The sequence below is a fragment of the Oratosquilla oratoria genome, chromosome 25 (assembly GCF_046742065.1).
Source record: "Oratosquilla oratoria isolate Oo_2021 chromosome 25, ASM4674206v1, whole genome shotgun sequence".
In the NCBI taxonomy this organism is placed as follows: Eukaryota; Metazoa; Arthropoda; class Malacostraca; order Stomatopoda; family Squillidae; genus Oratosquilla; species Oratosquilla oratoria.
The window spans coordinates 57,508,046-57,535,765 of NC_134801.1; the positions used below are offsets into that span (position 1 = coordinate 57,508,046).

At 39.7% G+C, this 27,720-nt stretch overlaps 1 protein-coding gene across 7 annotated transcripts in view; it reads left to right on the forward strand.

The window, feature by feature from the left end:
- Positions 1 to 27,720, forward strand: part of alph (protein phosphatase alphabet) — a 66,049-nt gene that overhangs the window by 10,935 nt on the left and 27,394 nt on the right. For 4 of the 7 annotated variants that reach the window (XM_076208807.1, XM_076208805.1, XM_076208809.1 and 1 more), the window contains exons 3-10: positions 6,329 to 6,433; positions 7,538 to 7,654; positions 7,920 to 8,177; positions 10,251 to 10,472; positions 11,199 to 11,316; positions 12,176 to 12,278; positions 13,890 to 13,944; positions 24,671 to 24,804. In XM_076208807.1, the coding sequence (XP_076064922.1) occupies positions 6,329 to 6,433; positions 7,538 to 7,654; positions 7,920 to 8,177; positions 10,251 to 10,472; positions 11,199 to 11,316; positions 12,176 to 12,278; positions 13,890 to 13,944; positions 24,671 to 24,766 (1,074 nt within the window). In that variant the 3' untranslated portion in view covers positions 24,767 to 24,804. Of the gene's footprint in view, positions 1 to 6,328; positions 6,434 to 7,537; positions 7,655 to 7,919; positions 8,178 to 10,250; positions 10,473 to 11,198; positions 11,317 to 12,175; positions 12,283 to 13,889; positions 13,945 to 24,670; positions 24,805 to 26,376; positions 26,488 to 27,720 lie in introns of those variants that run through there. The other 3 variants (XR_012967621.1, XM_076208810.1, XM_076208811.1) reach the window with 3 other exon arrangements.

A 27,720-nucleotide genomic window follows, 5' to 3' on the forward strand; every position in this document is an offset into this window, starting at 1 on the left:
CTAACTTAACCTAACCTAATCAAACCTAACCTAACCTAATGTTATCTTTATTCCACTGTTGATATTCAGCGTACTGGGGTGACAGTTCTTCAGGTGGGATCTCATGGGGTGATGATTCTTCATATGGGCATTCTGGGGTGACCATTCTTCATGTGACCCGCATGTTAATAGTAAGCCCAAAGATTTTAGGGTTCTTATCTGATGGAAGAAGTTAGCCATTCATTTTCACTGTTGGACGTTAGTTTGATTCATGGTTGGATGGGGTAAGCAATGTCAGTGATGATTTCTGAAGGGATGGTGTCACTGTTTTGTCTCAGCCACTGTCTTAGTTTGTTTAGTATATTTGGATGTTTAAAGCAGTTGTTTAGTAGTGGCTGTGGTGGGCATTAATTGATTGCATATGTAAGAGCTTTACATTGATAATTTATGCATTGGATTTGAAGTGTGGAAGTCATCTTGGTGAGGTTGGCTATTACATGTGACTATGCTTCTTGAGGGATTCTCAGCACTGCCAGCTGAGAGGTTTGTAGTCCATTTCCTGACATGGATATCATTCTTTGATCTCTTTTGATAAGATATCAGGAAAATGACTGATGGGAGAGAAAAATGAAGGGGCCATAGGAAAGGACAAGGTACAAAGAACATTAAAAACATTGAAAGCTAGTAAGGAATATGTGTTACAAGGGTGCATATAGTGTCTGAAGAAGGGAGGAATAGTTATATTGGATTGGTTAGTGTTATTTCTGAGCCATTGCTATAGTTTGTTAAAGTAGACTTGGGTGTTCTTAGCTGCAATTGTATAGTTTCTGTGCTGTGTTATAATTGTCAGGTCATATGCATAAGTGAGTGCATTGGTGTTAAATTTAAGGTCAGGAGTTGGTAGATTACTTATGAAAAAATTGAATAGCAGAGGTGAGAGTTTTACTCTTATAGGAATTCCATTGTGATTCAGTTTAATGTTGTGAACTCCACTCTATCAGGAGGCAAGGATAGTGCCCCTTACAAAGGACGTTGTAGCATAGAATTTAATAAACCATGCCCTTGACACAACTCACCTGTGGCAGGGTTCAAACCACCATCACCTCTAGGGTTGTCACAAAAGGAAAGGGGTTGCACATGCTCTAGGGCTGTGCATTTAGGGGGCGGCAATTTTAGTCTGGACATGCCGCCCACAAGGCTGACAAAATTATTATAATAATAACAAAAAGGTCAAAGGAGCCCTGAATATACCATAATTTATTATTTTTGTTAAAATCAACAAAATATGAAATTATTTTCCCCTTATCCTTTCTGCAATAAGGACATTAAATAACATTTTTAAAATCTGTTTAATTATTTCGCAAGCCAATAGCTATAATAGGCAGTAAAGAATGGTGGAGATGGGAAGCGGTAGTGGGGGGGGGGATCACTGAGAATTTTGCCACAGGGCAGCACTTAGGCATGTAAGAGGTCTGATCAACTCCGTCACAAATAGTAACACTTCAGGGCACTTGGCCAGTGAGCATTGTACATTCTTTTAATCCCAGAAAATTGGTTATTTTTGGCTGATCTGCACTGTCTTCCTGCTAGGAAATTAGTTTTTTTTTTTTTTTTTTTTTTTTTTTAATATCTGTCTGTATGATTTTTTATTTGATGGTATGTTTCATGCTGGATAGAATGAGTAGGTGAGGAGGAGAGTGCAAGATATGGTTGATGAAAGAGTATTGGGATGGTTTGGACACATGGAAAGAATGAGTGAAGAAAGATTAGTTTAAGATATGGAAGGCAGAGGTAGATGGAGTCAACATGAGGGGGTGACCAAGGATGAGTTGGATGGATGGGGTAAAAAGGTCATTGAGAAAGAGGGGATGTCTGTTTAGGAAGGAAGGGAGAAGACAGAAAATTGGGGTGAGTGGAAAATAGTTGTGTATGGATGCTGTTGCGATGCATGGAAGGGAGTGGGTGGGAGATGGGGGGTGAGGAAGTATGTGTAAATGATATTTTGATGCAGCCTGAATGGATTTCTTCCCATCTCTTTCTGTATGAGGGGATGGAGAGTAGGGGGGTCACCAATTAAATGAAGTCGCCTTCCTGTGGATATGCTATGCCTTGCATTGCTTCTGACCCAGGGCTGTGGGCAAGATGCAGGGATGATCCATCATCCAGGAGGAGCCAAGAAAAGAGGGATGGAGTGATGGCGAATGGGAATGGAGTACGTGGGGATGAAATGAGTGGGAGTGGATTTGTGCCTTTGACTTTGGCTCTTTATTTATATATATATATATATATATATATATATATATATATGTATATATATATATATGTATATATATGTATGTATATATTCCAGTACTTGGCATTTTCTGGCATTGAAATTTAATTTTCACTCCTTGCTTTTTGCAATAGCCTACATTCCTCATCTCTCACTCTCATGATCTCTATGTTGTCTAGAAACATGTTAGTGGAACTTGGTATATCTTCTATCTTGTCAATTACATAGATATGGAACATTACAAGAACTAGTGCTAATTTTTGTGAAATTCCATCAGTCATTCTCCTTTATCTATATTCCTTTATTTTTACTACAGTAAACCCTCCCCCCCCTCAAAATTGGACAAATTATGGGGAACTTTTGTCCAAAATATCCTAAAGTCCAGACTAAGACAGGCTAACACTTTGCTTTGGCCCCATAGTACACCCAAAGTGTCTAAAGTTACCTTTGAAATCAGCACATTTTCTGTGGCAGCTTGGACCTTCCATTCTCTCTGTCTCACAGATGTGCAGAGACGAGTTTATGGACAAGGTGTTATAACTGCTCACTCCTACCTCCTTTCGTGGTTACCTTACCCCCTTTCATTGCGGAATAATGTAAAGCACTCAGCAGCTCTTCTGTGATGGCTTTGTTCACTATGCTATGGTGCATCTTGAACTGCCACAGCCAGTCATCACCACACTTGAAATCTGGGATTCAAAGGTGGGTTGTTAGCCATTGTGCTGTGTGCTGGATGCCCAGGTGTCCTACTGGCACCCCACAGCACACTCCTGCATGTACCACTTCTATACTGCATCATTCAAGTTTGTATGATCTGTTATTCTTGCACAGTACACATCCTTCCCATTTTTTCCATCTTCATTCTTTCTCATTATTTCCCTCACTCTCTTCTTGCTCTTCAGAATGTTATGAAGGGTAGATTTCTTGAGATTAAATTGTGTTGTGGTCATGACTTCTCTGCCTCAATAACTTTAAGCTTGGCAGCTGTGATAAAGCTGACATATTTGTATATCCCTTTGCCTGAGGAATTACAAAGCACAGCCCTATCCTTGGAAGCTGTCACACAATCAAGCTCAAGGGCAGGAAAGCACAGACAGTATCAAGAGAACCAACTGTGTGTCTGATGGGCGGAGAAGTTGTAAGAGAACTGAACAAATTGATGTATGAAAGACATATGATTGCCAGGGTAGTGAAGTTACCTCAGAAAACAGTTAGTTTGATTGGCTAACATTTTGGCCTTACGAGGATTTCTTCAGAGTACTATGAAGAAGCCCTGTTCACCTCACTACCCAGCTACTGAAATAAGCAAAGCAGGGGAATGTTGATCATGCAAAATCTTGTATGATGTGACCAGATTCAAAATGTATAATTGGGGTATTGAATGCATAGTAACATGTAGTATTAACTGCATGGTAAAATGCAGCCAGTCCTTTAGGGACTTTGGAGGCACCCCATATGTTAGAGTTGAAATATCTACTCACAGAGGAATGACAATACTTTTGTTCTACAGCTGCCCCTCCTTTATGCCATATCCTTGAAACTGTCCATTACCATCACTATGACTATCTCTTCTGGATCCCCTTGTGGTGAATTCTCATGGATGTCAAGAAAGGTGAATTAAGTGGGAAAGGGTGATGGGACAAGGTATCCTTCTATATTTTTTCATAAGGTCTGGAAGGATTCCAACCAGAACCCATATAATTGGGCCATTGAATGTGCATGGTTGTGGTACAGATGAGAGTAGAAGGTAAAAGATTGAGAGTTCATTAGTGACAAGGAAGATGGATATGTTAATGTTAAGTGGAACTAAGTTGAAAGGGAAGGGTAAGTTTGAATTTGGGAGTGTAGTGAGGAAGATGTCAAGAGTGAAGAAAGGATGAGGGAGAGAAGGAGTAGCTTTGCTAGTAAGTGATGAGTAAGAAAGGTGTATGAAGTGGAGGAAAAGGTGTTTGAGGGTAATGGCAATAAAGGAGAAACTGGGATGGGAGATATGGGTTTCTGTGAGTGCATGCAGTCCTGGTAGTGAAAAAAGTGAAGAGGAAAGAGAGGCTTTTTGGATTTATTTAAATGAGTAAGAAAGTTTTAGGAGGAATGTAAATATAGTAGTTTTGGAGGATCTCAAAGTTAGAATAGGCAGTTAGCCAGTAGATGGAGTAGTAGGGAGGTTTGGGTTGCCAGGTGAGAATTACAGTGGATAGATGATGTTAGAGATGTGTTTGGAAAAGGAGTTGATAATAGCAAACAGTCTTTAAGAAGAGAACAAAACAGAAGTATACATGGGAAAGAGTAGTTGACAGGGTATTAATGGACAATGTAGTGGTGCCCAGAGGGAGGATTGGAAGAGTTCTGGATGAATATGTTTTCAGGGGAAAGAGGAGGGGGGAGTGTCAAATCATATTTTGGCAGAAGGTAAGTTTAGAATGGAGGGAAAGGAAAACCAATAGCGATGCTGAGAGTAAGCATTCTTTACAAAGAGAGCAAATCAGAAGTATTCATGGGAAAGAGTAGTTGACAGGGCATTAATGGAGAATGTAGTGGTACTCAGAGGAAGAATTGGAAAAGTTCTGGCTGTTTTCAGGGGAAAGAGTAAGGGAGTGTTGGTGGAAGAGGAATTGAGAGTGGAGGGAAAAGGAAAGAGGGAGAGAGATGCTGAGATTAAACAAATTGAATGAGAAGGAAAAGGAGAAAGGATACTAGGAGAAGCTGCAAGAACTGGGAGGTGGTGAGAGATAAAGGGGAAGTAAGATCAGATAAAGAATGGGTATGTTTCAAGGAAGAAGTGAAGTTCACAAAGATAGTATGTAGGACAAGGAGGATGGAAGGGAACAGAAGGAAAGGTAGTGAATAGTGGGGTGAAGAGGAGAAACAGTTATAATGTATTGGCTAGTTTGGTTGTTTAACCCGTAAACGGTGACATACATCATAAGATGAACATTGTGTAACTGCGAGACATATGTGAAGGCTTTTCTTAACTTGGTGGTGTATATTTTGCTCCCATGTGTCATAAAATTGAGTTTGCCAACTGAGATTGAAGAGTCCACACACTATACCTACACTTCATCCACAAAGAGCCAAGATTAAAAGGAAACCAGTGGGTGGGAGGTGGGTGCATGCCATGGCTGGCTACCTCCCATGTATGAAGGAAAAAAAGTCCTTTGGTATATAGTGTTTGATTTGTAAATATGTGCTTAGAGGTTTGGAAGTATCCAGTATCTGAAGTGTGGAGGTGCGGCAGAGAGAGTTTATTGTACTGCCTTCATGTACCTGTTCCACAGGAGACCTTTAACCTCTTGGTCCAACAGCAGTATATAGGACCAATACATCAATCATGCCTGTGCAAAAGCTTGCAAGGTTCAACACTCAGGGTCTTCCAGATCTGAAATCAAATTGATTGTTCATCAAAATGTTCATCTATTCAAGACAATTCTACCATCAATCTTTCATAGTTCTCACACAATTTTATTCTCATGCTGGTCAGGGTACCGGTGTAGTGGTACCACGCTCAACTGCTAACTCAGCAGTCTGAGATTGAGTCCCCTTACAGGGCTGAAAAGAGTACTTCAACCCAGCACTCCAGGGATGTATGTGTAAGGTCACAGCATCACCCATAGAACAAGCCATATATTAGACCAAATCTCTCATCCATGATAGTAAAAGCTGTTGATCACATGTCAGTGGTATCTCTTTAATTCTTTCAATGTGGATTATGACCATGTTTGTCCTTTGCCAATCATGTGGCATTTCTTTTAATGAATATACAAACTATGAATCTTATTCGTTGATTGCTCCCTGCATTGAGTATCCAGTTTGAGACACCATCACTCCCTGAAGCTTTCCTTTTTTAATATTGAAAACTCATCATGTATGCATCAAGTGTTGTTATCTCATTTTTGCAAGACAAACTTGAGGGAGTATTCTTATTGTGTGTTCACATCTTTCACATTGCTCCCTTTTTTACTCTTTTTCTCTGTGCCACTTCATTTTCCCTCTCCATTTCCCTGGTCCTTACCCCATAATTTTCTGTTATAGACTTATGCCAGAAGTTATGATATATAAGTGAACATCATTTATTTTCAGGACTGGGCCTTCTTTGGAGTTTTCGATGGACATGCTGGTGCCACAGTCTCATCTCACTGTTCAGCCAATCTTCTCAACTGTATCACATCGGGGGAGGAATTTAAGGTCAGTAATGTTGTAATGAAGAGACCTGCATACATTCATGCACACACATGCATGAATCAGAAAGTTTTTGCAGTGATGTTTGTACCCTGTAAGACAAAGGCAAGGAGTGAAGATTCCTAAGAAATTTTATTAGACATTGGCAACACAAGTGAAGAAAGCATTTGATAGGTTTGACAAGATGATCCTATTAGGTGACTTCAACTGTGGGGAAGTAAACTGGGGAACTAAAGCAAGTGGAAAAGTAACATCATTGGGTTATACTCTGTTAAGCATAGCAACAGACAATGTAAGGACACACTGGATCACAGAACCAACAAGTATAAGAGGGGAAGACACACCAGCCACACTAGATTTACTGCTGACTAAAGAGTCGAATGTTGTAGATTCTTTGGTCGACCAAGGCCCAATGGAGAAAAGTGACCATTTGTGCGTGATTGGTAGTTGATGTCTAGTCTATGAAAAGAAACACCAAGTGAGGATGGAGTCTTTATTAGTACGACATTTCACTTGTCATTGCTTCATCAAGTGCTTGACTACATAAAAATTACTAACCTGGATGTTTTCTCAATTGATCAAAGCCTTGGTCAGGCCATACCTTACCCCTTACATGAGTAAAATAATGTATTTGTTGCAATAAGACATGGTGTTATATTAAATTTGCCACAAAGAAATTGCATGGTTTCTAGAAAGAACTTAGAGAATGAGTCATGAACAAGAATGACCATGTTCAGCTGGTCAGGGTAAAATATGATTGCATTGATAGGGATTATAAAACAGTTGTAGAAGATGCATAAATTTAATTCAAATATAATATTTGGTGAATTGGTGTGTGTGTTGTGTGTGTGAGGTCACAGCATTACCCATAGATCAGTCATACATGAGCTCTGAGCTCTCTTACGGAAGGAAAATAGCTGTCAATCACGAGTCCAACACGTGATCCAAGACCATGGTGAATCATGTGGTCAGCATTACTCTCTTGTACATGGAGGATTAATAAATATGAGCATATTTCTGTGTCCTGTACAAAGCCATACTTATAATTTAGAGTATGTAATTGTGCATTAAAATTAGATCCATAATTTCATATTAATATATTTTTTTCAGGCCAAAGCCCTGGTCAACACAGAAAGTGAGAATGAGCAGAAACTTATAGAAATAGTGAAGAAGGGGATACATGCTGGGTTCTTAAGGCTGGATGAATCGATGCGTCAAATGCCAGAGGTATGCAGCTGTCTTACCAGAATTATTGGGAGTGTAGTGACCAGTCATAGCTTTATTAGTTGATATATGGTACCAGGTAACACTCAAGCAGTAACCTTTTGATATTATTGTATGTTTAATAATAGAATGATCAGTACAGTATACTCTGTTGATTCTGATAATGATGTCATATTGGTACATATATTTCATTATTATTGGTGACATAGTATTGCTGTACTAATAGAATTTTTTTATATTCTTTTAATTATTTTATTTTTTTTTGCAGGTGGTGACTGGTGGGGACAAGAGTGGAACGACAGCAGTATGTGCTCTTATTTCTCCAAAGTACATGTTTGTTGCCAACTGTGGCGATTCACGTGGAGTTTTGAATAGAAAAGGGGGGATTGGTTTCAGTACCCACGACCACAAACCCATTAACCCAGGGGAGCAAGAGCGTATCCAAAATGCAGGAGGAACTGTAATGATTCAGAGGGTCAATGGATCTCTTGCCGTCTCAAGAGCACTTGGAGATTACGAGTACAAAGTGAGTAAAAATTGCAAAGTTGAGATGGGGAACTACTTGGCCAATATTTTCGTATGGGAATACTTTGATTATTTCTGTATGTTATAATTGTGTAGTTTAAGTTGGTGTGTACTATGCAGCCAATGCTTAGAACCAGTGGTTCTCAACCTTTTTTTTTTGGCCATGTCCCATCTAATCAATGATGCCCCTCATATACAATTCTTATCATTCAAAAAATAAACTCCCCTTCAGCTGAAAAAGCAACCTTGGTTTAAAATACTTCAAAAGAACAAGGCAGCAGTGAAAAAAAAAATGAAAAAATAAATTGCCCACCTGTGGGACATACACCCCACATTGAGAAGCACCAGGCCTTAAACTGTTTTTGGGGCACCCCTGTGGGCTAGAGCCTCACATTATTTGTCTTTGTTGTAGTTAGACTTCTGCTACTTATGTACCACAACTTTCACTCCTTCATGCTGTTTCATTGAAACTGTCCTTAACCACTTCAGTACGGGACTTAAATCTCGCGGGCAGCAGCCAATGCCAGCCGTATGACGTAACGAAATAATATTCGCATCATAAAATATAGTCGCCGCTTATATCGATCGTTCTCTCTTTCACCCGCGAATTTTGAAAACCACAGAGAATGGGATTCAGGGCGCATTTGGGAGAATGTAAAAACACAGGGGCGACTACAATAAATATAATCAAGACGCCGATATGGCAGTGTCGCGAATCCACTTGCTCCTCATGACGCCTACGTGTGCGGCACCGTATGGAAGGGGTTAACCACTTTTTTTACTCTACCCCTTCCAATCCTCTGTGATTGGGGTGGACAGAACTCTACTATAAGTAGGATGGAGTGATGGATCTAGGGATCTTGCTCCATTTGTTCATACTGCAAGAAGTCAAGGCATAATAGATTGTGGGAGAACTCCAACCAGAACCCCAAAATTGGATCATTAAATGTATGGGGTTGTGGTACAAAAAGGAAATTGGTAGTTTGTTTATGAGAAGAAAGATTGATGTGTTAGTGTTAAGTGAACCTATGTTGAAAGGAGGTATTTTGAGTTTAGGAGTGATGAGGAAGTGAGGGGGGGAGTGGCTCTACTGGTAAGTGATGAGATGGAAAATGCATGGTGAATATATATATATATATATATATATATATATATATATATATATATATATATATATATATATATATATATAAATATATATATAAACAGTTTTCAATCAAGAGACCTTGCCATAATCTCCTCAGCGAGGTCCTCCATCCCACAGAGCTCCACCTCCATTTTGTTACCATGATGCTTTGTGTATGACCTCACCCTGTACCCTGAAAACACATCTTTTCCAAATATATGCTGTAATTTGTTGTCATATTCTTATCACTAGAAAATGTACAGTGAAATCATTGTGAATACAAAGAAAATGCTCCACTATTTCACCACGCCTTTTGGCAGAAATATTCATGTGAAACTAGATATAAGTCTGCAGTTCAGAAAGTGGAAAGTATCAACATAAAGATAATGAATACTGAAGTTCATGTATTTTTCAACTAAATATGCTTATGGAAGAACCTGCTGCCTTGATATACAAATATATATGTATATATGAATTTCTAAAGGGAACAAAGAGCTAAGAGGACAGCAGGGCACTACTGCTTACAAGGAAAAGAGAGGTCAAAAAGTATTTTTTGTGTACATAGGATGCTCGCTGGACAAGCGGGTTAGGCCGTCATTACTTGTGGCGAAGGTCAAGATGATGACGATTCAAACCCTGCCTGGGGCGAGTTGAACTAAGGGCATCATTTGTTAGATTCCATGCTACAAAGTCTGCTGTAAGGGGCACCATCCTAGCCTCCTGATAGGGGGGAGTTTAGGACATTAAACCAAATCACACAGGTGCAATTTTTTCATTATTTAAGCAGAAAGAATCTAAAGGGATATGTGTGATGGGTGTAAAAAGAGTAGATAAGCCTCAATTTGCCACCTCACTTTGCAAGTTATGGGAAGGGAATAAAACCTTGGGACAAGCACAAGAAATTAAGAATCGGTGATTGGACTTGTTAAATGTTTTCTTCTTTTCCAGAATGTTGAGGGAAAGGGTCCATGTGAGCAGTTGGTATCTCCCGAACCTGAGATTTTTGTTGAGAGTCGGCAGGAGGAAGATGAGTTCCTGGTGCTGGCATGTGATGGTGTTTGGGATGTAATGAGCAATGAGGACTTATGCGCTTTCATCAGGTCACGACTTCTTCTTACACACGACCTGGAAAACATCACAAACCAGGTGGTTGACACATGTTTATTCAAGGTAAGTAGAGGTCTTTACTCTTTTTAGGAATGTCCCCTGTGGGACTACAGGGAGAAGGATGCCTGGTCCCAATCCCCGTCCAGTTTTTCTCGCCTCTTATCATCCAAGGGGGCTTTGGGGAAGAGGGGAATGTCTGTTGAGGAAGGATGAGAGAGGACAGAAGACAGGGGTGAATGGAGAATGGTTGTATATGGATGATGTTGTGATAGCATGAAGTGGAATGGGCGGGTGGATGGGGGGTGAGGTAGTATGTGTGAGCAAATTTTGACGCAGCCCGAAGGGATTTCTCCCCGTCCTCTCATTTTATGCAATGGGGGGACGTAGAGGGGGGGTTGCCGATTTAATGAAGCAGCCTTGCTGTGGATGTGCTGTATCTTGCGACACTGCTTCTGACCCAGGGCAGTGGACAAGGTGCAGGGATGACCCGTCATTCAGGAGGTGCTAAGATAAGAGGGAGGGTGGAGGGGTGTGGAGTGTATTCAGGGATGGAATGGGTGGGAATGATTTTATGCCTTTTTCTTTTTGGCTACCCCCCTTGTAAGGGGGAAAAAGCCTTGGTATATGTATGTATGTATGTATATATGTAGAAATGACATGAGGAAAACATAGATTGTGAACTTGTGTTATAAACTTATAGGGACAGCATGAACAAAGCATGAAATGTGATTTGTTATTACAGAGTGATAGGGACAATTATACTAATTATGAACTTGTCTTGTATTACAGGGTAGTAGGGACAATATGAGCATAGTATTGATTGTGCTTCCTGGGGCCCCCAAAGTATCTGAAGAGGCATTGAAGAAGGAACAGGAATTGGAGCTGTTCTTAGAAAAGAAAGTTCAAGGTGGGTGATTAACTCTTAAAATGTAAAGAAGTTAATTTATTGTGTTGGATTTGGTTAAGAATGGGTTTCTCTAATTGAACCAGGTACGTTTCCCATGGGCTTCTTCAGGTGAAGGTGGTTAGGTCAAGTCAGTTGAACTTGTCAAGAGTTGTCTGGAATGGGAAGGGTGCTTGCATGGGAGTTTACTTGGAAAGACCATGGGGACTAGCAACAGGAAATGAGGTGACATGCTTCCTGACATAGGCTCCCACTTGATGATAACTGGTTATAGGGTTAGATTTGAAGTGCTTAGGCATTGTTAAAGGTATGGTAAGAGTTAATAATGAGAATTGTTGCCTAGAGATTCAGTGACTGGAAGCTCACAGCCCTTTAGTGGCCAGCAATGACCCTTGGGCCCTCCCATAGATCTCTCTGGGAAGAAACATAGAGCTGTTTCTGTATTATCAGTTTACAGTAGTAAGAGAAGGGGACCATTTTTTGATTGTTTGCTCTTAATGTGAAAAAGTGGGGAGAAATAGTTGAAGTTGATAGAGACTTGGGGCCCAGTCTGGAGACCAAATGTCATCCCCTTGGGGCTGCACTTCCTGATGGAGGTTGGGGCATTGACAGGTTTTGAAAATGGATGGCAGGAAGATGATTCTCTCTGATGTTCAACTCTGAAGAACATCCTTTGGAATTACCCAATGTTGGTCAGGAAAATGGGGGTTAATCTCAGTATGATGGTGCTTCGTACCTAAATTAAACTGGTCATGGGATGAAACATTTCATGAAATTTACTTATCACTGTTACTGCAGACACCCCACCCAAAAAGAGAGAAAAAAAAAAGAGAGATAATGTTTGGTTTTGGTATAATTACAGAATTGTGCGACACAGAGACCCAAATTGGAATGCCACATATTATGCAGTCTTTAAGTGGAGAAACCATCCCAGGCCTACCACCGGGTGGAGGATTGCCGGCCAAGTAAGTATATTTCCATTTGTATTTCACAAGAAAGATTGGCAGAAAAAAAAATGTAGAAAGTGAATGTGGATGAAGGAAATTTAAGAGGAACATCAAGATTTAGGTGGATGGAGAGGTTGAAGGGAGCTTTGGATGTAGAGGAATTATATGTGGAGTATGGTAGAGTGCATAATATAGTGAATAGAGGAAGAGTGTGTAGAATAAGTAAGGAAAGGAAAGCAAAAAAAATGGATGGAGTGAACTTGGGAGGAAGAGATGAGGTGGAATGATAGGGTACTCTGGATACAAAAGGAGTGTCTGTTGAGTAATGAAGTGAGAGTGCAGAATGTAGTGGTTAATGGAGAGTGGTTGTAAATGGATGGAAGAATGACACAACCTGAAGGGGTGTTGTTTTCTCCATAAGTTTTGAATGGATAAGGAGCAGGAGTCACCATATAATGACAGGGTAAACCAGTGTGTAAGATAGTTGAGCATAAGTATACTTGGAAAAGGGTGGTGGATGGAAAGATGATATTAATGGACTTAGATTGTTAAATTCCAAATCTCCATCCCCCATAGGCACAATCACCCATTCATATAGTCTTCTCTTTGCAGTCATTCCCAGATGCTTATTTCTTGTAACACTTTTGAATCCCCCAAAACAATTACATGCTTCCCTCTCTTTACTCTCTTTTCGAATTACACAAGATTCACTTCAGCATGGGAGGTTTTGCAGATATATGGGTTAGGAGGACAGCTGTTTAGAGCAATCAAGAGTTTTTATGAGAGTAGTAGAACCTGTGTTAGAATTAGAAATGGAGAGACTTCACCAGGATGTGTCATGTCACCTATGTGCATAACCTTGTATTTACTTATGTTAAATTACATTAGCCACTTTTCAGACCATTGCTGTAGTTTATCTAAATCTTTTTAAATATCTAATTGGTTTAAGTGATCATTTGCCATTGTGCACTGTTTTGTATCATCAGCAAATTTGGAGACAACAGATTTCAGTCCATGGTCTATATCATTTATATATACTATGAATAGAAGTGGCCCAAGAATGGAACCCTGAGGAACTCCAATTGTAATATTTTTCCATCTAGAAGCTTTGCCACTTAGAACAACTCTATTTTCAGTCGTTTAACCAATTACTAGTACAACTTAATAGGCTACCGCTTTTTCCATGTGAAGCTAATTTAGTAAGTAGTCTTTCATGTGGGACGGTATCAAAAGTTTTTGCAAAGTCTAGATATATTAAATCTATATTGTTTCTTTTGTCATAATTCAAGGTGACTATGTTGTAGAATTCAAATAGGGTCACACAAGAATGTTTCCATTTGAATCCATGCTGGCTATCATTTATCAAACAGTTACTTTCTATATGGTGTTCAATAGCATCTCTAGTGCTAGTTTCCATCATTTTGAAACTCCACTGTCCCCAAGAATTTTGGATAAAAGATTATATACTGTATGAATAAAATTGCATGGCAGTTGCTAGTAGTATATAGTTTAAGCAGGAAGTAGTGGTTGCTCACTGGCCAATTGGATTAGAGCTTTACTTGTCATTTATAAACCATATGCAAAATTTATCATCCATTTTCAAAATTGCTGTTTTCTGTCTTTCCGCAGACGTGGATACATTGAGACCGTCTTCAAAAGAATTAGACCCGAATGGGCCAAAGCGGTAAGTGGGAAACTATAGTCTATGTATTCCCTACATAGATCATTGTACAAAGTTGTCAAGTGTCCAAAATTTTTCCATGAAATAATTTTTACACGTAGGATAAGAATTGTAGATAGTTGCCTCATTTGAAATTTTTTAAGTTGCTCTTGAAAAAAAAATATGATGCTATGTATTTATGCTGATTCTGCCCACTGTTTATGTACATAGTTTTTAGTCACCACACTGCTTCTGGTATAGTTTTTGTTTTCACATGATGTCTTATATTGTGCTCTTCTTTTGTGAACACACATAATCACAGGGATAAGAGGAAATAGTTAAGAAGGATAGCTGTCTTGAGTTGTCATGTGTTATCGTTTCACAGATTATATTGTGGCTCTACATGGATTAACTCATTAAATATTTTCCAACTTGACTTAAAGACAAAATATTGTGGTCGTCATCAGTGTTGGGTTTCAATATTCGTGTGGTGATATGTCAGCTTCTGATCGTATCGTGACAGTTGGTGATTTAAAGACACGTTGCAGCATCCTCTACCGTCATGCCACACATTTATCATCCAGTAGTATAAATTCATTGATGACTACCATGCATTCAGTGCAGTCATTGGAAGACTGCTCATAAGATACAACATTATAGACATAAGTATAAAGCATTTTTTTATTATTGTGCTAATAACCACATTAATGAAAAGCCGTGACATAAGCACCTAGATACAACAGATATGATGATATTCACATATAGTGCAAAGGTAAAAAGTTCAAATATAGAAAATACAGAGGCATGAGGTTTCTAAGCATCTCAGGAAAAGTGTAATGCATTTATTATACAAAGGATAATGGGAAAAATAGAGGAAAGGATAAGAGAACAGTGCAGTCATTGTAAAGGAAGGGGTTGTGTAGATCAAGTTTTCACTCGTAGACATACATTTAAGTTAGAAGACATTGGGAAAGGAAAATTACTGTACCTGTGTTTTGCAGATCTGGAGAAGACAATATAGATTAGATAAGGAGTCTGGTAAACTATGAGACTGAAGTTGAGGGAGTGATTTGTATTCTGTTCTGGATCTTTTATTGGGAGGTCATTTGTCAAGAGACTTGGTAGCATAGGTGGAAGTATTGTTATTTGAGTGATTCCATTGTACTCTCTTTTGGTCCCAGAAATTTGTCAGTTTTAGGTTACTTTGACTGACTACCAGTTAGCTTTTTTCTCTCTCTCTCTCTCTCTCTCTCTCTCTCTCTCTCTCTCTCTCTCTCTCTCTCTCTCTCTCTCTCTCTCTCTCTCTCTCTCTCTCTCTCTCTCTCTCTCTCTCTCTCTCTCTCTCTCTCTCTCCATTATTCTGAATATTTATGATAATTTTTGATAGTGTGTGTCTGGGAACTTTAACTTCATCAAATGCCTTGTTTATGTCTATAGCCACAATAACCATTCTTTGTGGTAGAGATTTCTTGTTGGGTGATGATTGTGATCAGTGTGCTAGTGTAGTGGTTCTTGTTGAATCCATGTTGGTTTGGGGGGTAGGTAGTATAGTTGTATCTCTTTCTGCTATTAATTGTTCCGTCATCTCGGTCATGGTGGATAGAGGTGAGCTTGGTTTGTAGGATGCAGGGTTTTTGGATGGTTTGTTTTGGTTTAATATGAGAATTGCATGGGCTCTTTTCCAGATACTTGTAATTTTATTGTGCAACCAGGAATTTAAAGATATCAAAAGACATCTGTCTGCATCTAACACTCTAATTGACCTAGGAATCTGATTTTTTACTGAAAGTCATGCTCATCATTGTAGTCATCCTGACCAATTTTCATTGAAATCTGTCAATAGATACTGTGTTTACACAATAAAAACTTCATTTTATTGTCCAAAAATAATCGGTATTTAAACCATTACTAGTGCCCAACCATTTGGATATATGCTTTGGTTTTTATTATTATTGGGCATAGTTGTAATTATCAATACACTACATGTGTAAGTTCATTGGTTATTTTTTGCTCTAATGGTATATTTACCCCCACAGAAATTTTAAACTGTTTATAACATAAATCTTCCTAGGAAGTCAAATATTCAACACATCGTACAAAATGTCATTCAGAATGCAGAACAAACTGTCAGCTTTCAATTAAAAAAAAAGAATCATGCAAATAGATAAAAAATTGTCATAGTAGTAATACTTTGAATGACATTATTTTAGGGGGAAATAAAATGGAGAAAATGGTCTTCAAAATTTACCTTCAAGTTTTTACACTCCAGACATCAATGTAATGGGCATGATTGGTGAGATATGCAGACAGATTATTTAACAATTTATTTTTCAAATAAACCAAGGCATTCAAAGTGTTTGTAAATGTAGAGATTGGTAGCCCTTTACCAGTACAGAGACCTCACCTCTGGGGCTATCTTGAAATGGTATCTGACACTGGTGAGGATTTTGTTCTACCAGGGGTGGGTCTCTCATTCATCCAGGAACTGCTCCTACCCAAGAACACCAGCAGTCTAGAAGTCTCCTTCAGCTGTAACCTCTTCTTCCTGGGTTTTAATGGACGTACTCGTTCTTGTTCCTCATCCGTCTTCTCCAGGTAGTGGAGTAATCTGGCATTCGCTGCAATACCAAGCTCTGGACCCAGATACCCTGATTTGTACCCAGTGTTATCCTTGAGTACAGTCAGGGAAACACCAAAGTCCAACCTTGCATAAGGTCTTGACAGCTTCCAGATTCGTGAGTGAATAGACTTGTTAGGGTTCTGGGTCTTGCCTTGCAAGCGTCTTCCTAGGAGGCTTTCTTCTGTTGGTCTTTTATACACTGCCTTGATCTCGAGGGCCAAATCCTTTTCATCATTGACTCTGATCTTCATAGTGTTGTCTTCAGTGTTGGTGCTTTACTTCCATGAAGTGAATGTGTTTCCTCTGCTGCTGCTGCTGCTGCTGCCCCTGCTTCTTTTTTTCTGCTCCTTCATCGCACTTGACTCTTGGAAGTCTTGTGTAGCTATGGTGTCACTGGTATGAGCTGGTGTGTTGCTGATGGGCCGGGAGTGACAGCACTAGCTTCCTCCTTATCACATTTCCTCTTATTACTTATGCCTGATTTTCTCCTCTTCCCTGCTGCAGCCCTCTTCTGCTTCAGTGGTCTAGGCATTTTGAACATTTGTTAGTGTATGTAGGGCTGTTTGAAACCAAGTGGAAGCAAAGAAAACACAGTGCGTAGTAAATGTACACAGCCACATGGACCATGCATGCGTCCCTACTCACGTGGCAGGAACTGATGCAATCTTCCTCCTCTCACACACAGACACATACATACACACACACACATACACTGCACAGAGTTGCTGTCAGTTATATTATCTAAAAGGACAAAAAAAAAAATAGAGCAAAGCCATTGTCAAAACAATGTGTTCTGGTGCCACATGTAAACAAAGGGTTGCCAGCATGCAATAATTATATTGAAATGATAATTATTCATAGTAAAAATCACCATATCAATATAAAACTTGTGGATGTTGTTGCCAACACATGAAACTAATTTTTCAGCAATTTTTACCATCTTTTTTTCATAGGTCTTTGTTTTTTATCTTTATAAAGCAGACTAACATCCTTAAAGATTTTGTTTAATTTTAGCCAAGTTGTTGATGGATGTTTGATATATTATCTAGGCCTTCAGAAATGGAGTTTTTAAATTTCTTTATTGCTGGTCTACATGCTTGATGGTGAAAGGAGGAATAAAGCATTGAGAATAATGACAAGATACACCAAAACCATCCCAATAGTACACCTACACTCCAGAACATAAATCCTCCCCCGTAGGATATATGGAAATGATGGATACACAGTTATATGCTAGAACCCTCAACCCCATTCACACATCCTATTAAATCACACAGTCATAGCCAACTCAACATGATTAAAAATAATAATAATAATAATAATAATAATAACAGCAGCAAACTACTCAGACATATTTATCCTGCACAACCAAAGCTGTTCCCAGGGATTTGTTGTCATCTGCAAGGGTGACAAAGGCTTCTTGTGATGGTTTGGCCCCCCCAATTCCTCCATTGGTTGTGGTTAGGAGGGGGTGGTCCCACACCAGGGCAACAACATTAACAACAACCACAACAAGGCTGAGACAGAATAATATCCTCTTCCCCTCTAAAGTCACAAGTGACACTGCTTACCACTGATGACCATGAATCAAAAAAGCACCCAACAGTTACCATCAGCCCACACATCAAAGACTTGACTGTGAACAGAAGAAATTTAATGTGCTGAGAACAGGTGGCAGATTTGATGACAGAAACATCTCATAAGAGCTGCAGCAAACAGCTTGAATAGGACACTTTCACACAGAAACCCAAATCCTTGTTATATAACACTGCATGAAAATGGTAGGTACACAGTTCCATGAAAGGGCCCTCAACACTTCATCCATCTCTCTAAGACAGACCTCCAAACTCATTATACCACCAACAACCCTATACATGACCCCCACAGGAAAAGCCCTCCCACATCAGGTAAGAACCAGACTGTTAGGCTTGTATTCACTAGACCATCTAGCATTGAAACAGTACCAATACAGAATAGGACCGGCCACAGATTCAAAATGTCCTAGATGCAGACACCACACAGAAGACAGAGCACTTCATACTACAGTATCCCACACAAGTAAGCCCTAGTCACTTCCGTGAGTGACTTATAGACCCATGTGGAGATTATTGCCAGATAGCAGGGATCCACTGGTCTTCTGCAAGGGAGACCAGGGCCAACGGACTGACCGACAGATTCATCCATCTCATGACGGCGCACAAGCATGACTAACTAAATGCAACAAAAAACAGCACCAGCCACATACTATTCAAACATTAACAACTTACCATTTGTACCACACAGTACATCCACACAAAAACGCATTCATAATCATCACAAAACAAGCTGTTCAAGACTGACCACTAAGTTTCCAACTTCATCAGCCCTCCACCCCTCCCATCAGCCCCACAGGAAATTCTCTCCCACTAGCACACTCGCATTCAGGTCACAATCTTGCACTGGATTGTACCAGCACAGAATAGCCCTGGCTACAGAAGCAAACTGCCTGAGATGCTACCATCATACAGAGGACAACAAGCACCTTATCTTACACTGCACAACCTTAACCATACCCAGAAAGCACACAATTTCTTTCTTGAGTGATGCATGGGCCAGACCAGTGCCTGCTGCCAGTTACCTGATATTAGTGAGTCTTCTGCAAGAGACACCAAGACCAGGGCAACAGATCGATTGATTGATCCACAGCCTGGTACCCTAGAATTATATTTATATATGAAGATATCCTACAAAAACAAAAAATAAATAAGATATTAAGAATAAAAATTTACTCCACAAGAACAACCCTTGTAGAATATCTACACATAAAAACCAACAGTTAGAAATATAGACTTCACTAGGGATGTGTTATGTCACCTTGACTGTTCAATTTATATATGGATGAGTTGGTGTGCGAGGTAGATGCAAGTGTAATGGGCCAGGGATTGGAGGTGGTTAAAGAAAATGGAGAAAAATGGGAGATAAGCCAGTTGTTTGCTGACAACACTGTGCTTGTAGCAGGATCAGAGGAGGGATTAAGGAAGTTAGTGACGGAGTTTGGGAAGGTGTGCAAAAGAAGGAAATTGAAGGTAAATGTAGGTGAAAGTAAAGCAGATTGGAAGTGAGTATTAAGGGAGAGAGACTGGAGGAAGTGGATAGTTTTAGACACTGGTGCAAATGTGGCAGTAAAAGGAGGAGTGGAGGTAGAATGTAGATTTAGAAAAGCGAGTAAATGCCTTGGGGGATTAAAAAGTGTAATGAGAAAAAACATTTGGGAATGGATGCTAAGAAGAGATTATATGAAGGAGTGATTGTGCCCACAGTACTGTATGGGTCAGAAACATGGATCATAAGAGAATTAAGAGTTTAAATGTGTTTGAGCTGAAATGCCAGAGAAGTATGATAGGGGTTACTAGGTTGGATAGAGTGAGAAACGAGAAGATGAGGAGGAAAGTGGGGGTGGAAAGGGAGTTGGGAGATAGGGTAGATGAAAGAGTATTGGGATGGTTTGGACACATGGAAAGAATGAGTGAAGAAAGATTAGTAAAATAGGTGTGGAAGGAAGAGGTGGAGGGAGTGAACATGAGGGGGCGACTAGGGATGAGATGGATCAATGGATGGGGTAAAAGGGGCATTGGGAAAGAGGGAAATGTCTGTTGAGGAAAGAAGGGAGAAGACAGAAGATAGGGGTAAGTGGAGAATGGTTGTGTATGGATGTTGCTGTGATGCATGGAAAGGATTGGGGGGTGAGGGAGTATGTGTGAATGATATTTTGTGCACCCTGAAGGGATTTCTCCCCATCTTCTCTTTTTCTGCATGAGGGGACAGAGGGGGGGAATCCCTGATTAAATGAAGCAGTCTTGCAGTGAATGTGCTGTGTCTTGCAGCATTGCCTCTGACCCAGGGCGGTGGGCAAGATGCAGGGATGACCTTTCATCCAGGAGGAGCCAAGAAAAGAGAGAGGGAGGTGTGGTGTATGGGAGTGGAGTATGTGGGGATGAAATGGGTGGGAGTGGGTTCATGCCTTTGATTTTGGCTACCTCCCTTGTAAGGGGGGAAAAAGCCATCAGTATATGTATGTATATAAAAACCAACATCCTTACCACAGGGCAGCACATAAAAATAGGTATAATTCAATATAATAGCCCTTGAATCTTCCTACCTCTCACACTATGTCTCACACACAGCTCAGAAAAAAAATAGATAAATAAATAATTAAATAAATCTACTGTACTAGTACTCAAACATACACAATAACCTGTTCCTGGCACACCATAACATATAAAAAACACATATACACTCAGATCACAAAACAAGCACCTCCAAATTCTGTACTTCACCAGGCTCCCAAAGACATCAACCCAACTGAGAAATTATCCCAAAGACAGTGAGAACCACATTGGCAGAGTTGCATTCAGCTCACCAAGCCATATTAAAACAGTACATACGAGCCCATACCAAAAGGCTTTTTTCTCCCAATGAGGGTGTGGTTGAGTTAAAACCTGCACCCACCATAGACCCATTGTGCTTCCATTATTGCTGAATTGGCCTGGCAACAGACTCTAACTGCCCCAGATGCAGTCACCACTCGGAAAACACAAAGGACCTCATTCAACACTGCCTTACTCTCAACCAGTACAGACAACACAAAAATCTTCTCTGAGTGACTCGTGGGCCATGGCCTCAACCAGTTACCTAGGGGCTGTAGACATCCTGCAAGAGAGACCTAGAGTAATGGATGGATTGATTCTTTATTCCAAGGGAAGAAAAAAAGATATATAGAGGAATTCCATATTCCTAATAGTCACATAAGTGATAACAAATGTGTGTGCTCAAACTATACATGAGTAGAGATTAGATTAACAGGGTGTCACAAATTCAGTTTAATAGAAATTATGATTAAGCTTATGCAAGACCACATTGGAAGAAACAGTACAGTTAGAATACATTGCATATGCAAGACCATATTAGAAGAAAGGGTACAGTTAGCTTTGTAAGCCACGGCAAGGTAAGAACACAAAAATAGTGTTGAACTAAAGCTAACCAGCATCGCAACATCCATGACTGTTGCAGTTTCATGTGCCATTCGTAGTACCAGCACAGTTAACATGATGATGTGATACATTGATTTTGTTGTGGGTAAGAATAGAAATTTTCAATTGTTCAAGAGGCCCAGTTCAGGGTTAAGTGGAGTCTTGATTAATCAATTATTTGGCTTAATGGCGCAAACTCCCCCTATCAGGAGGCCAGGATGGTGCCCCTCACAGAGGACTTTGTAGTGTAGAATTTGATTAACCATGCCCTTGGTCCAACTCGCTGGCATTAATTCGAATTGCCGTACTTTGACCTTACCACAAGCAGCGACTCTCTAACCCACAAAACATCCTTAATTAATCAAGACTTCCTTATATTAATTGGCCTATCTGTCAGTGAGGACAAACTGTGATAGTGCAAAGTTGCACTCACCCTTTACCAGCCCAGTGGGTTGCCCCTGGCAATCTCCCAGGTTGTCTTAGTCTATCCTCGTAATCAAGGCATATGCCACACGGACATCTATTCTGGGCCATAATTCAGAGATCATAAGCAGGAGCTTCATATTGGTACTGTTGATTGCTTCTTGGTTTGGCAGATAATAGCTCCCTTGGTGCTCCCACGATCCTCCATTCCCAGTTGCCCAGTAACTTCAAAGTCTGAACCCCTGGAAACATTGATATCTCTCTCTCTCTCTCTCTCTCTCTTTTTTTTTTTTTTTTTTTTTCCCTCTCCTCTCTCCTGCTTTTCCTCTCTTTTTTTCTTCTTCTTTTCTTTTTTATTCATTTATTATTTTTTTTTTTTTTTTTTTTTTTTTTTTCTCCTCTCCTCTCTCCTGCTTTTCTTCTTTTCTTTTTTATTCATTTATCATTAATTTTTTTTCTTTCTATTTTCTTTCTTCTCTCTTTCTAGAACCTCACAGCCCCATAGTGGCTGGCAGTAGTCCATGGGCCCTACCATAGGCCTCTGAGAAGAAACTTGGAACTTTTATCTTTGTCTTATTAGCATGGGACTGTCTGTCACAAGCTGAAAGTAGTACAAGGGTTACAGTTGCTGGTTGTCAGTCTCCATATATGATAAGATTGAAGAAATATCATGTAAATTGAGAGAGAAATCTTGGGTCCAGTCTGGAGACCAGGTGTTAACCCCTTGTGGCTGCACCGCCGAATGGTTTGACAGATTTCGAAAACGGACACCAGGAAGATGATTTTCTGCACCATTCATCTTGCATGACCACCACTTCCAAGTGCCCATCATTGGTCCTGTCTCTTTTCCAAGATAGATTGCAGTAAGATCTTACCACAGACTACAACCAGCTACACAGTTTCACTCAAAATAATCCCAAGCATATGGATTTTAGTCATAATCCAGAGTACCTAAAGTCTCTTGTAAACAAAGGCAAAGTCCTTGACGTGTCTAGTGCTGACGATTGATCTGCAGACACAGTTGTAATGTGATGAGATGTGGAGAATGGACATCCATACCATGCCCTGGAATCCACCTAGTAAAAATATAATATACCTCCCATCGCACTTCACAATGCTTTCCTTGTCAGAGCAGTAATGAGATAGGCCCTCTCAGAATTGTCTAGTCCCTCCTCTTAACTGAATCAGATGTCTTCTTAAAGCTAACATAAGTCATTGATAGCTTATGGTAACTTTGAGTTATCATTCAGTGAGAACAGCTAGGATTGGATTAATATTTGTACTTGGTGTGAAACTTGATGTCTGTATGCTAGCAAACTAGTAGATGATCTTGTACATAACAACCACATGAGCAAAGGTCTTAATGAAATATTTAGCATCTCTGTAGTTGCATTTGTGTCACCATCTCTGTGGGTTGAAATGTGGGAAATATGAAAAATGTATTATTAGTAAAATTCCTGCTGTAAGATTTGAACAACTACCCAAGACAGCTCACCCCTTTCTGTACCTGGTTATTCTAACTTATTAGAGATATCCTTCACTAAAGGACCAATGATAGGGACCTGCTACTGGTGCTCCTGCAAGAAGGACATCAGAGGTACTGACCTCCCTGCCACCTATCTTCAGAACCATCAATATCCTCACTTCTTTCTGAAGTTGCAGCCCTATGGGCTCCACAGTCAGTCTCCAGACTGGGCCCAAGATCTCTCTTAAAAAAATTAACTGTATTTTGTCCATCTTATCAGATAACGAGAGCTGACAACTGGCCACTGTATCCCATGTTCATATATTACAGGCCTGTGACAAATCACTTTTTTTTTTTTTTTTTTTTTTTTTTTTTTCCTCTCCCATACATCATAAAATTTCCCATATAATTTTTGTTTTATAGTAGATTTCTGCCAAATTAGCAAAAGTATGGTTATATCAGGAAGTAACAGATTTCAGATTAGGAAGGTTCATCTAACACATCCGTCTCGGGGCAAAGGCTTTACTTGCACTTCATACAAACTGTACATGGTGCTCACATTGCTCCTAGGTGCTTAACAATATGTACAAAAAATACACAAATTCAACTTGGGGATGCCTGCACTGTCCATTGCATTATGGGATTGAAATGCTGAAAGGTAAGAAAAACCCTCCAGAGAAGAGTAATAATTCAAAACCACCAGTTCTTGTATTTGCCATTTCACATACTACTTATGTTTGACCTATGTTTTTGTGGAAGTCCTCAACCTAGATCTTGTTTTTACAAATGACATAGTATGTACGGGCATTTATTACATACTTAGCCACAGTATTATAGTGTGCTTCATAGATTTTGTGGTGGTGCCATGATTGTAAGATTTTATTCAGTGAAGAGCACTGTGTTGTGAATGAGGTTCAAACTATTTAGGTCCCATACTACCATGGTTTTGCTCTACAACTGAATGAAATAAGTTTCTTTCTTTTTTTTTTCACAATAAGATGCCAGACAAAAATCTATTTAGTGCACTGTAATATTGAAGGCATTAATACATTGAAATTTGTTGATTGTGGGCCAGTGTTTCACAAATAGCTGTAGTGTTAAAGGAAGAATTCACTCACAGAAGACCTCAGCTTACACAGAGCAACATAGAAAGGGTGACATTCTTGAAAACCCTCTTCCTATGTCTTTTGTCTCAAAGTAATGTCTGCTGAGTGGGAAAATTGCCTTATTCAGGAAAACCTGGATGATATTGGAGACGGACTTGATCATTTGGTGTGTGTACCAAGTGCAGCCATGCGGGACACACTCTCAAGCCTCTTGGACAACTGAGGAATCATAGCTTTGGTCCTAGGGTGGGGGTGGCCAAGGTAAGAGCAACGGGTTGGGGGGAGGGATGGGGAAGTGAGGCAACTCTCCTGCTCAGCCTATCCGTAAATCGTAGAAGAATGTCTCACCTTGCTGACAGTAAAACACAAAGATTCCCCCCCTCCCCCCACTTCAAGATCATTGTAAGGAATTTGTTTATCATTTTTATTTTGGTTTCTAATAGTGTAAATGCATTTCTGTTTCTTTTAGACAGTAGGCTCATCTTTACCATTATTATATTCATTTCTATTTTGTCTGTTTATTATTTATTTCATGGGGGATGGACCACAGTTCTCAGACTCCCAGTTATACTCCGTAGGTTTGGTTTCAGTCATCATACTGTTTTAATAATTGTCGCATTTGATAGGTCAGAGGCACATAACTGTACACAAGGGAATTTTGAAAATATATTTACCAATAAAAGACAGCTGTTCCTGTATCTGTGAAGACATGTGAAGTAGTGACAAAATAGCATAAAATAAGGCATAACCGTAGCATGTAGGGAATTGTAACAAAAATGGGATATGTGACTTTCAAACACACGTGCATATTTTGTAGTTTGAAATTATGTTGCTTATTTGGTATTCTGTTAGTTATGTATAAGTAGTGCAGTTTTATTTTATTTTCATTTATTTATTTTTTGTACAGAGAGGACTTCCTAATATATTTTTTGACCTGAAGTGCTTCAACCTTGCACACTCAGTCCTTAATGTCCCATGTGTCATAGAGGTGTATTATGTTTGGCTTTATGTATATATTTACATATGTAAATTGTGTCTTGTAGGACAGCAAATACACCTGGTTATGTCTTATGGCTGAACGATGGCACGAACACGTAGCTTGCATTTAGGCAGAACCTATAGTTTTGAGTTTGACAGATGAGCTTTGTCTCGGAGTATATAAAATAGTATCAGGACTATATATAGTGACATTGTGAGCAGCATTTAGGTGAAGGCAAGCTTGCAAGAAATCAAGTATTTTAATAACATTGGGTAGTAAGGTTACTGTCATTATTCATTATTTACAGTAATATAGGAACAAGCCATGTAGCCAAGATCAAAGTTATTTAAAAGGTCTTATGTATAAAGATAGCCATGCTTATCGTATAACTGATGTTTATGTTATGAGCAGGCTTGCAGAAATACCAAGTAGTAGTATCTGGAAGGAGAATTAATTAGATTACTAATTACAGTGGTTAAGGAACTTGATTTAATGACACAACCACCTACCATTTATGCATAAAGATGATTGAACTTGTTGTATAACTTAGGATTACTATGAATTACTGCTCCACAGGAAATAGTGATACAATGCTGTTTGAAATCAGAGGCATTGATCAGAGCAGCAATGGAGCTGTAATATAGCACTTCAAAATAGAAATTATAGTTAGAGCTATCTGCTGCTGTCATTTTTCACAAAGAGAATTACAGATCGATGGTTAAAATCATAGAAGTTTAGGAAACTGTAATGTTTTTGATATCAATTCCATATGACTGAACCTTTCGAGTGGTCCTCCCCCAAACCCCACTGTAGTTCCCTAGTGATATTTTCTTATCAGATGTCATTTTTCACAGTTGTCAGACATCAAACTTCTGAAGAAGACCCCTCACAGTTACCTGCTATATAGATAATTAAAGGCTTAATGTTGTGTAGTGTGTTGCTTTGCCCATAGTAGAGCATCCAAGGTGAGCAGGAGAGTTGCTCTTGTCTTGTGTGAGCACCATTGCATCGTTGCACCAACCAATCTCTAACCCATCTAGATGCTTCTCTTCCTGTAGGAACTAAGTACACTCATGTGCTGGACATATTGGTGACAACCCTCCTGTAGCAGTAGTTTTGACGTGCTTGGAGGATGTTCCCTAACGCACCCTTGTGCTCCTCCACCTCCTCCTCCTCCTCCTCCTCCTCCTCCTCCTCCATCACCTGTTCCCCTTATCCTCCCATAATAGTTCATTGTATTTTCTCATCAGTGGTTCTATTGCTCCTGTAGTTACTTAGAGCCTGTCAGTACCAGGAATGGATGTAATCAAGTTCTTTCTTATTAAACTTTAGAAGGTAAGAGGCATTGCTGCGTGAAGAAATTTTTCGTACCAAAACAAGGTCCAGAATGGATGTTGGCATAATTTTTTTTTCTTTTTCAAGTACATACAGTCATGATTTCAGACATTGTAATTTTGTTTCTCAAGTAACCAGGTGTGCGTGTGTGTGTGCACGTTTGTGTGATTCACCATCATGGTTGGACTTGTGATTGACAGCTATTACCCTCCTGGATCAGACCTCATATATGGCTTAATCTACAGCTAATGCTGTGACCTTACAGACACACACACATACACAAATTTAAGAGCAAACTAGACACTGCAAGATACAAAGGCGGGACACCATGAGCGTAGCTCCCCTTCCCATAAGATACAACTAGGTAAATACACACACACGCACACACACAACTCATTGCCCAACATAGCAGAATGCCAGTTTACATTGCTGTGATGCTTTTCAGCCTTGTGCAGGGACTGAACTCAGATTCCTGCAAGTTGGTGTGTGCATTTATATAAATGTAGTATACAGGAAATGAGCAGTGCTCATGGGGTCCTGTCATGTTCTCGCCAGTTGTGTGTGCATGTGTGTGTGATTTACCACAGCCTTGGATCATGTGTTAGTCCTGGATTAGAGCTCAGAGCACACATATGGCCCAGTCTACACACACACACACACCATACAAGAATTTAAGAACAAACTAGATATTGTAAAATACAAAGACAGGTCACTATGATCATAGCTCTCCTTCCTGTATAGTACAACTAGATAAATACACACCCTGCTCCTTGCCCGCCAGAGTTGGAGTGCTGGCTCACAGTACAGCAATGCTGAAATTTATGGGTGAGACTCCAACTTGAATCACTGGATTTGTGGTTGAG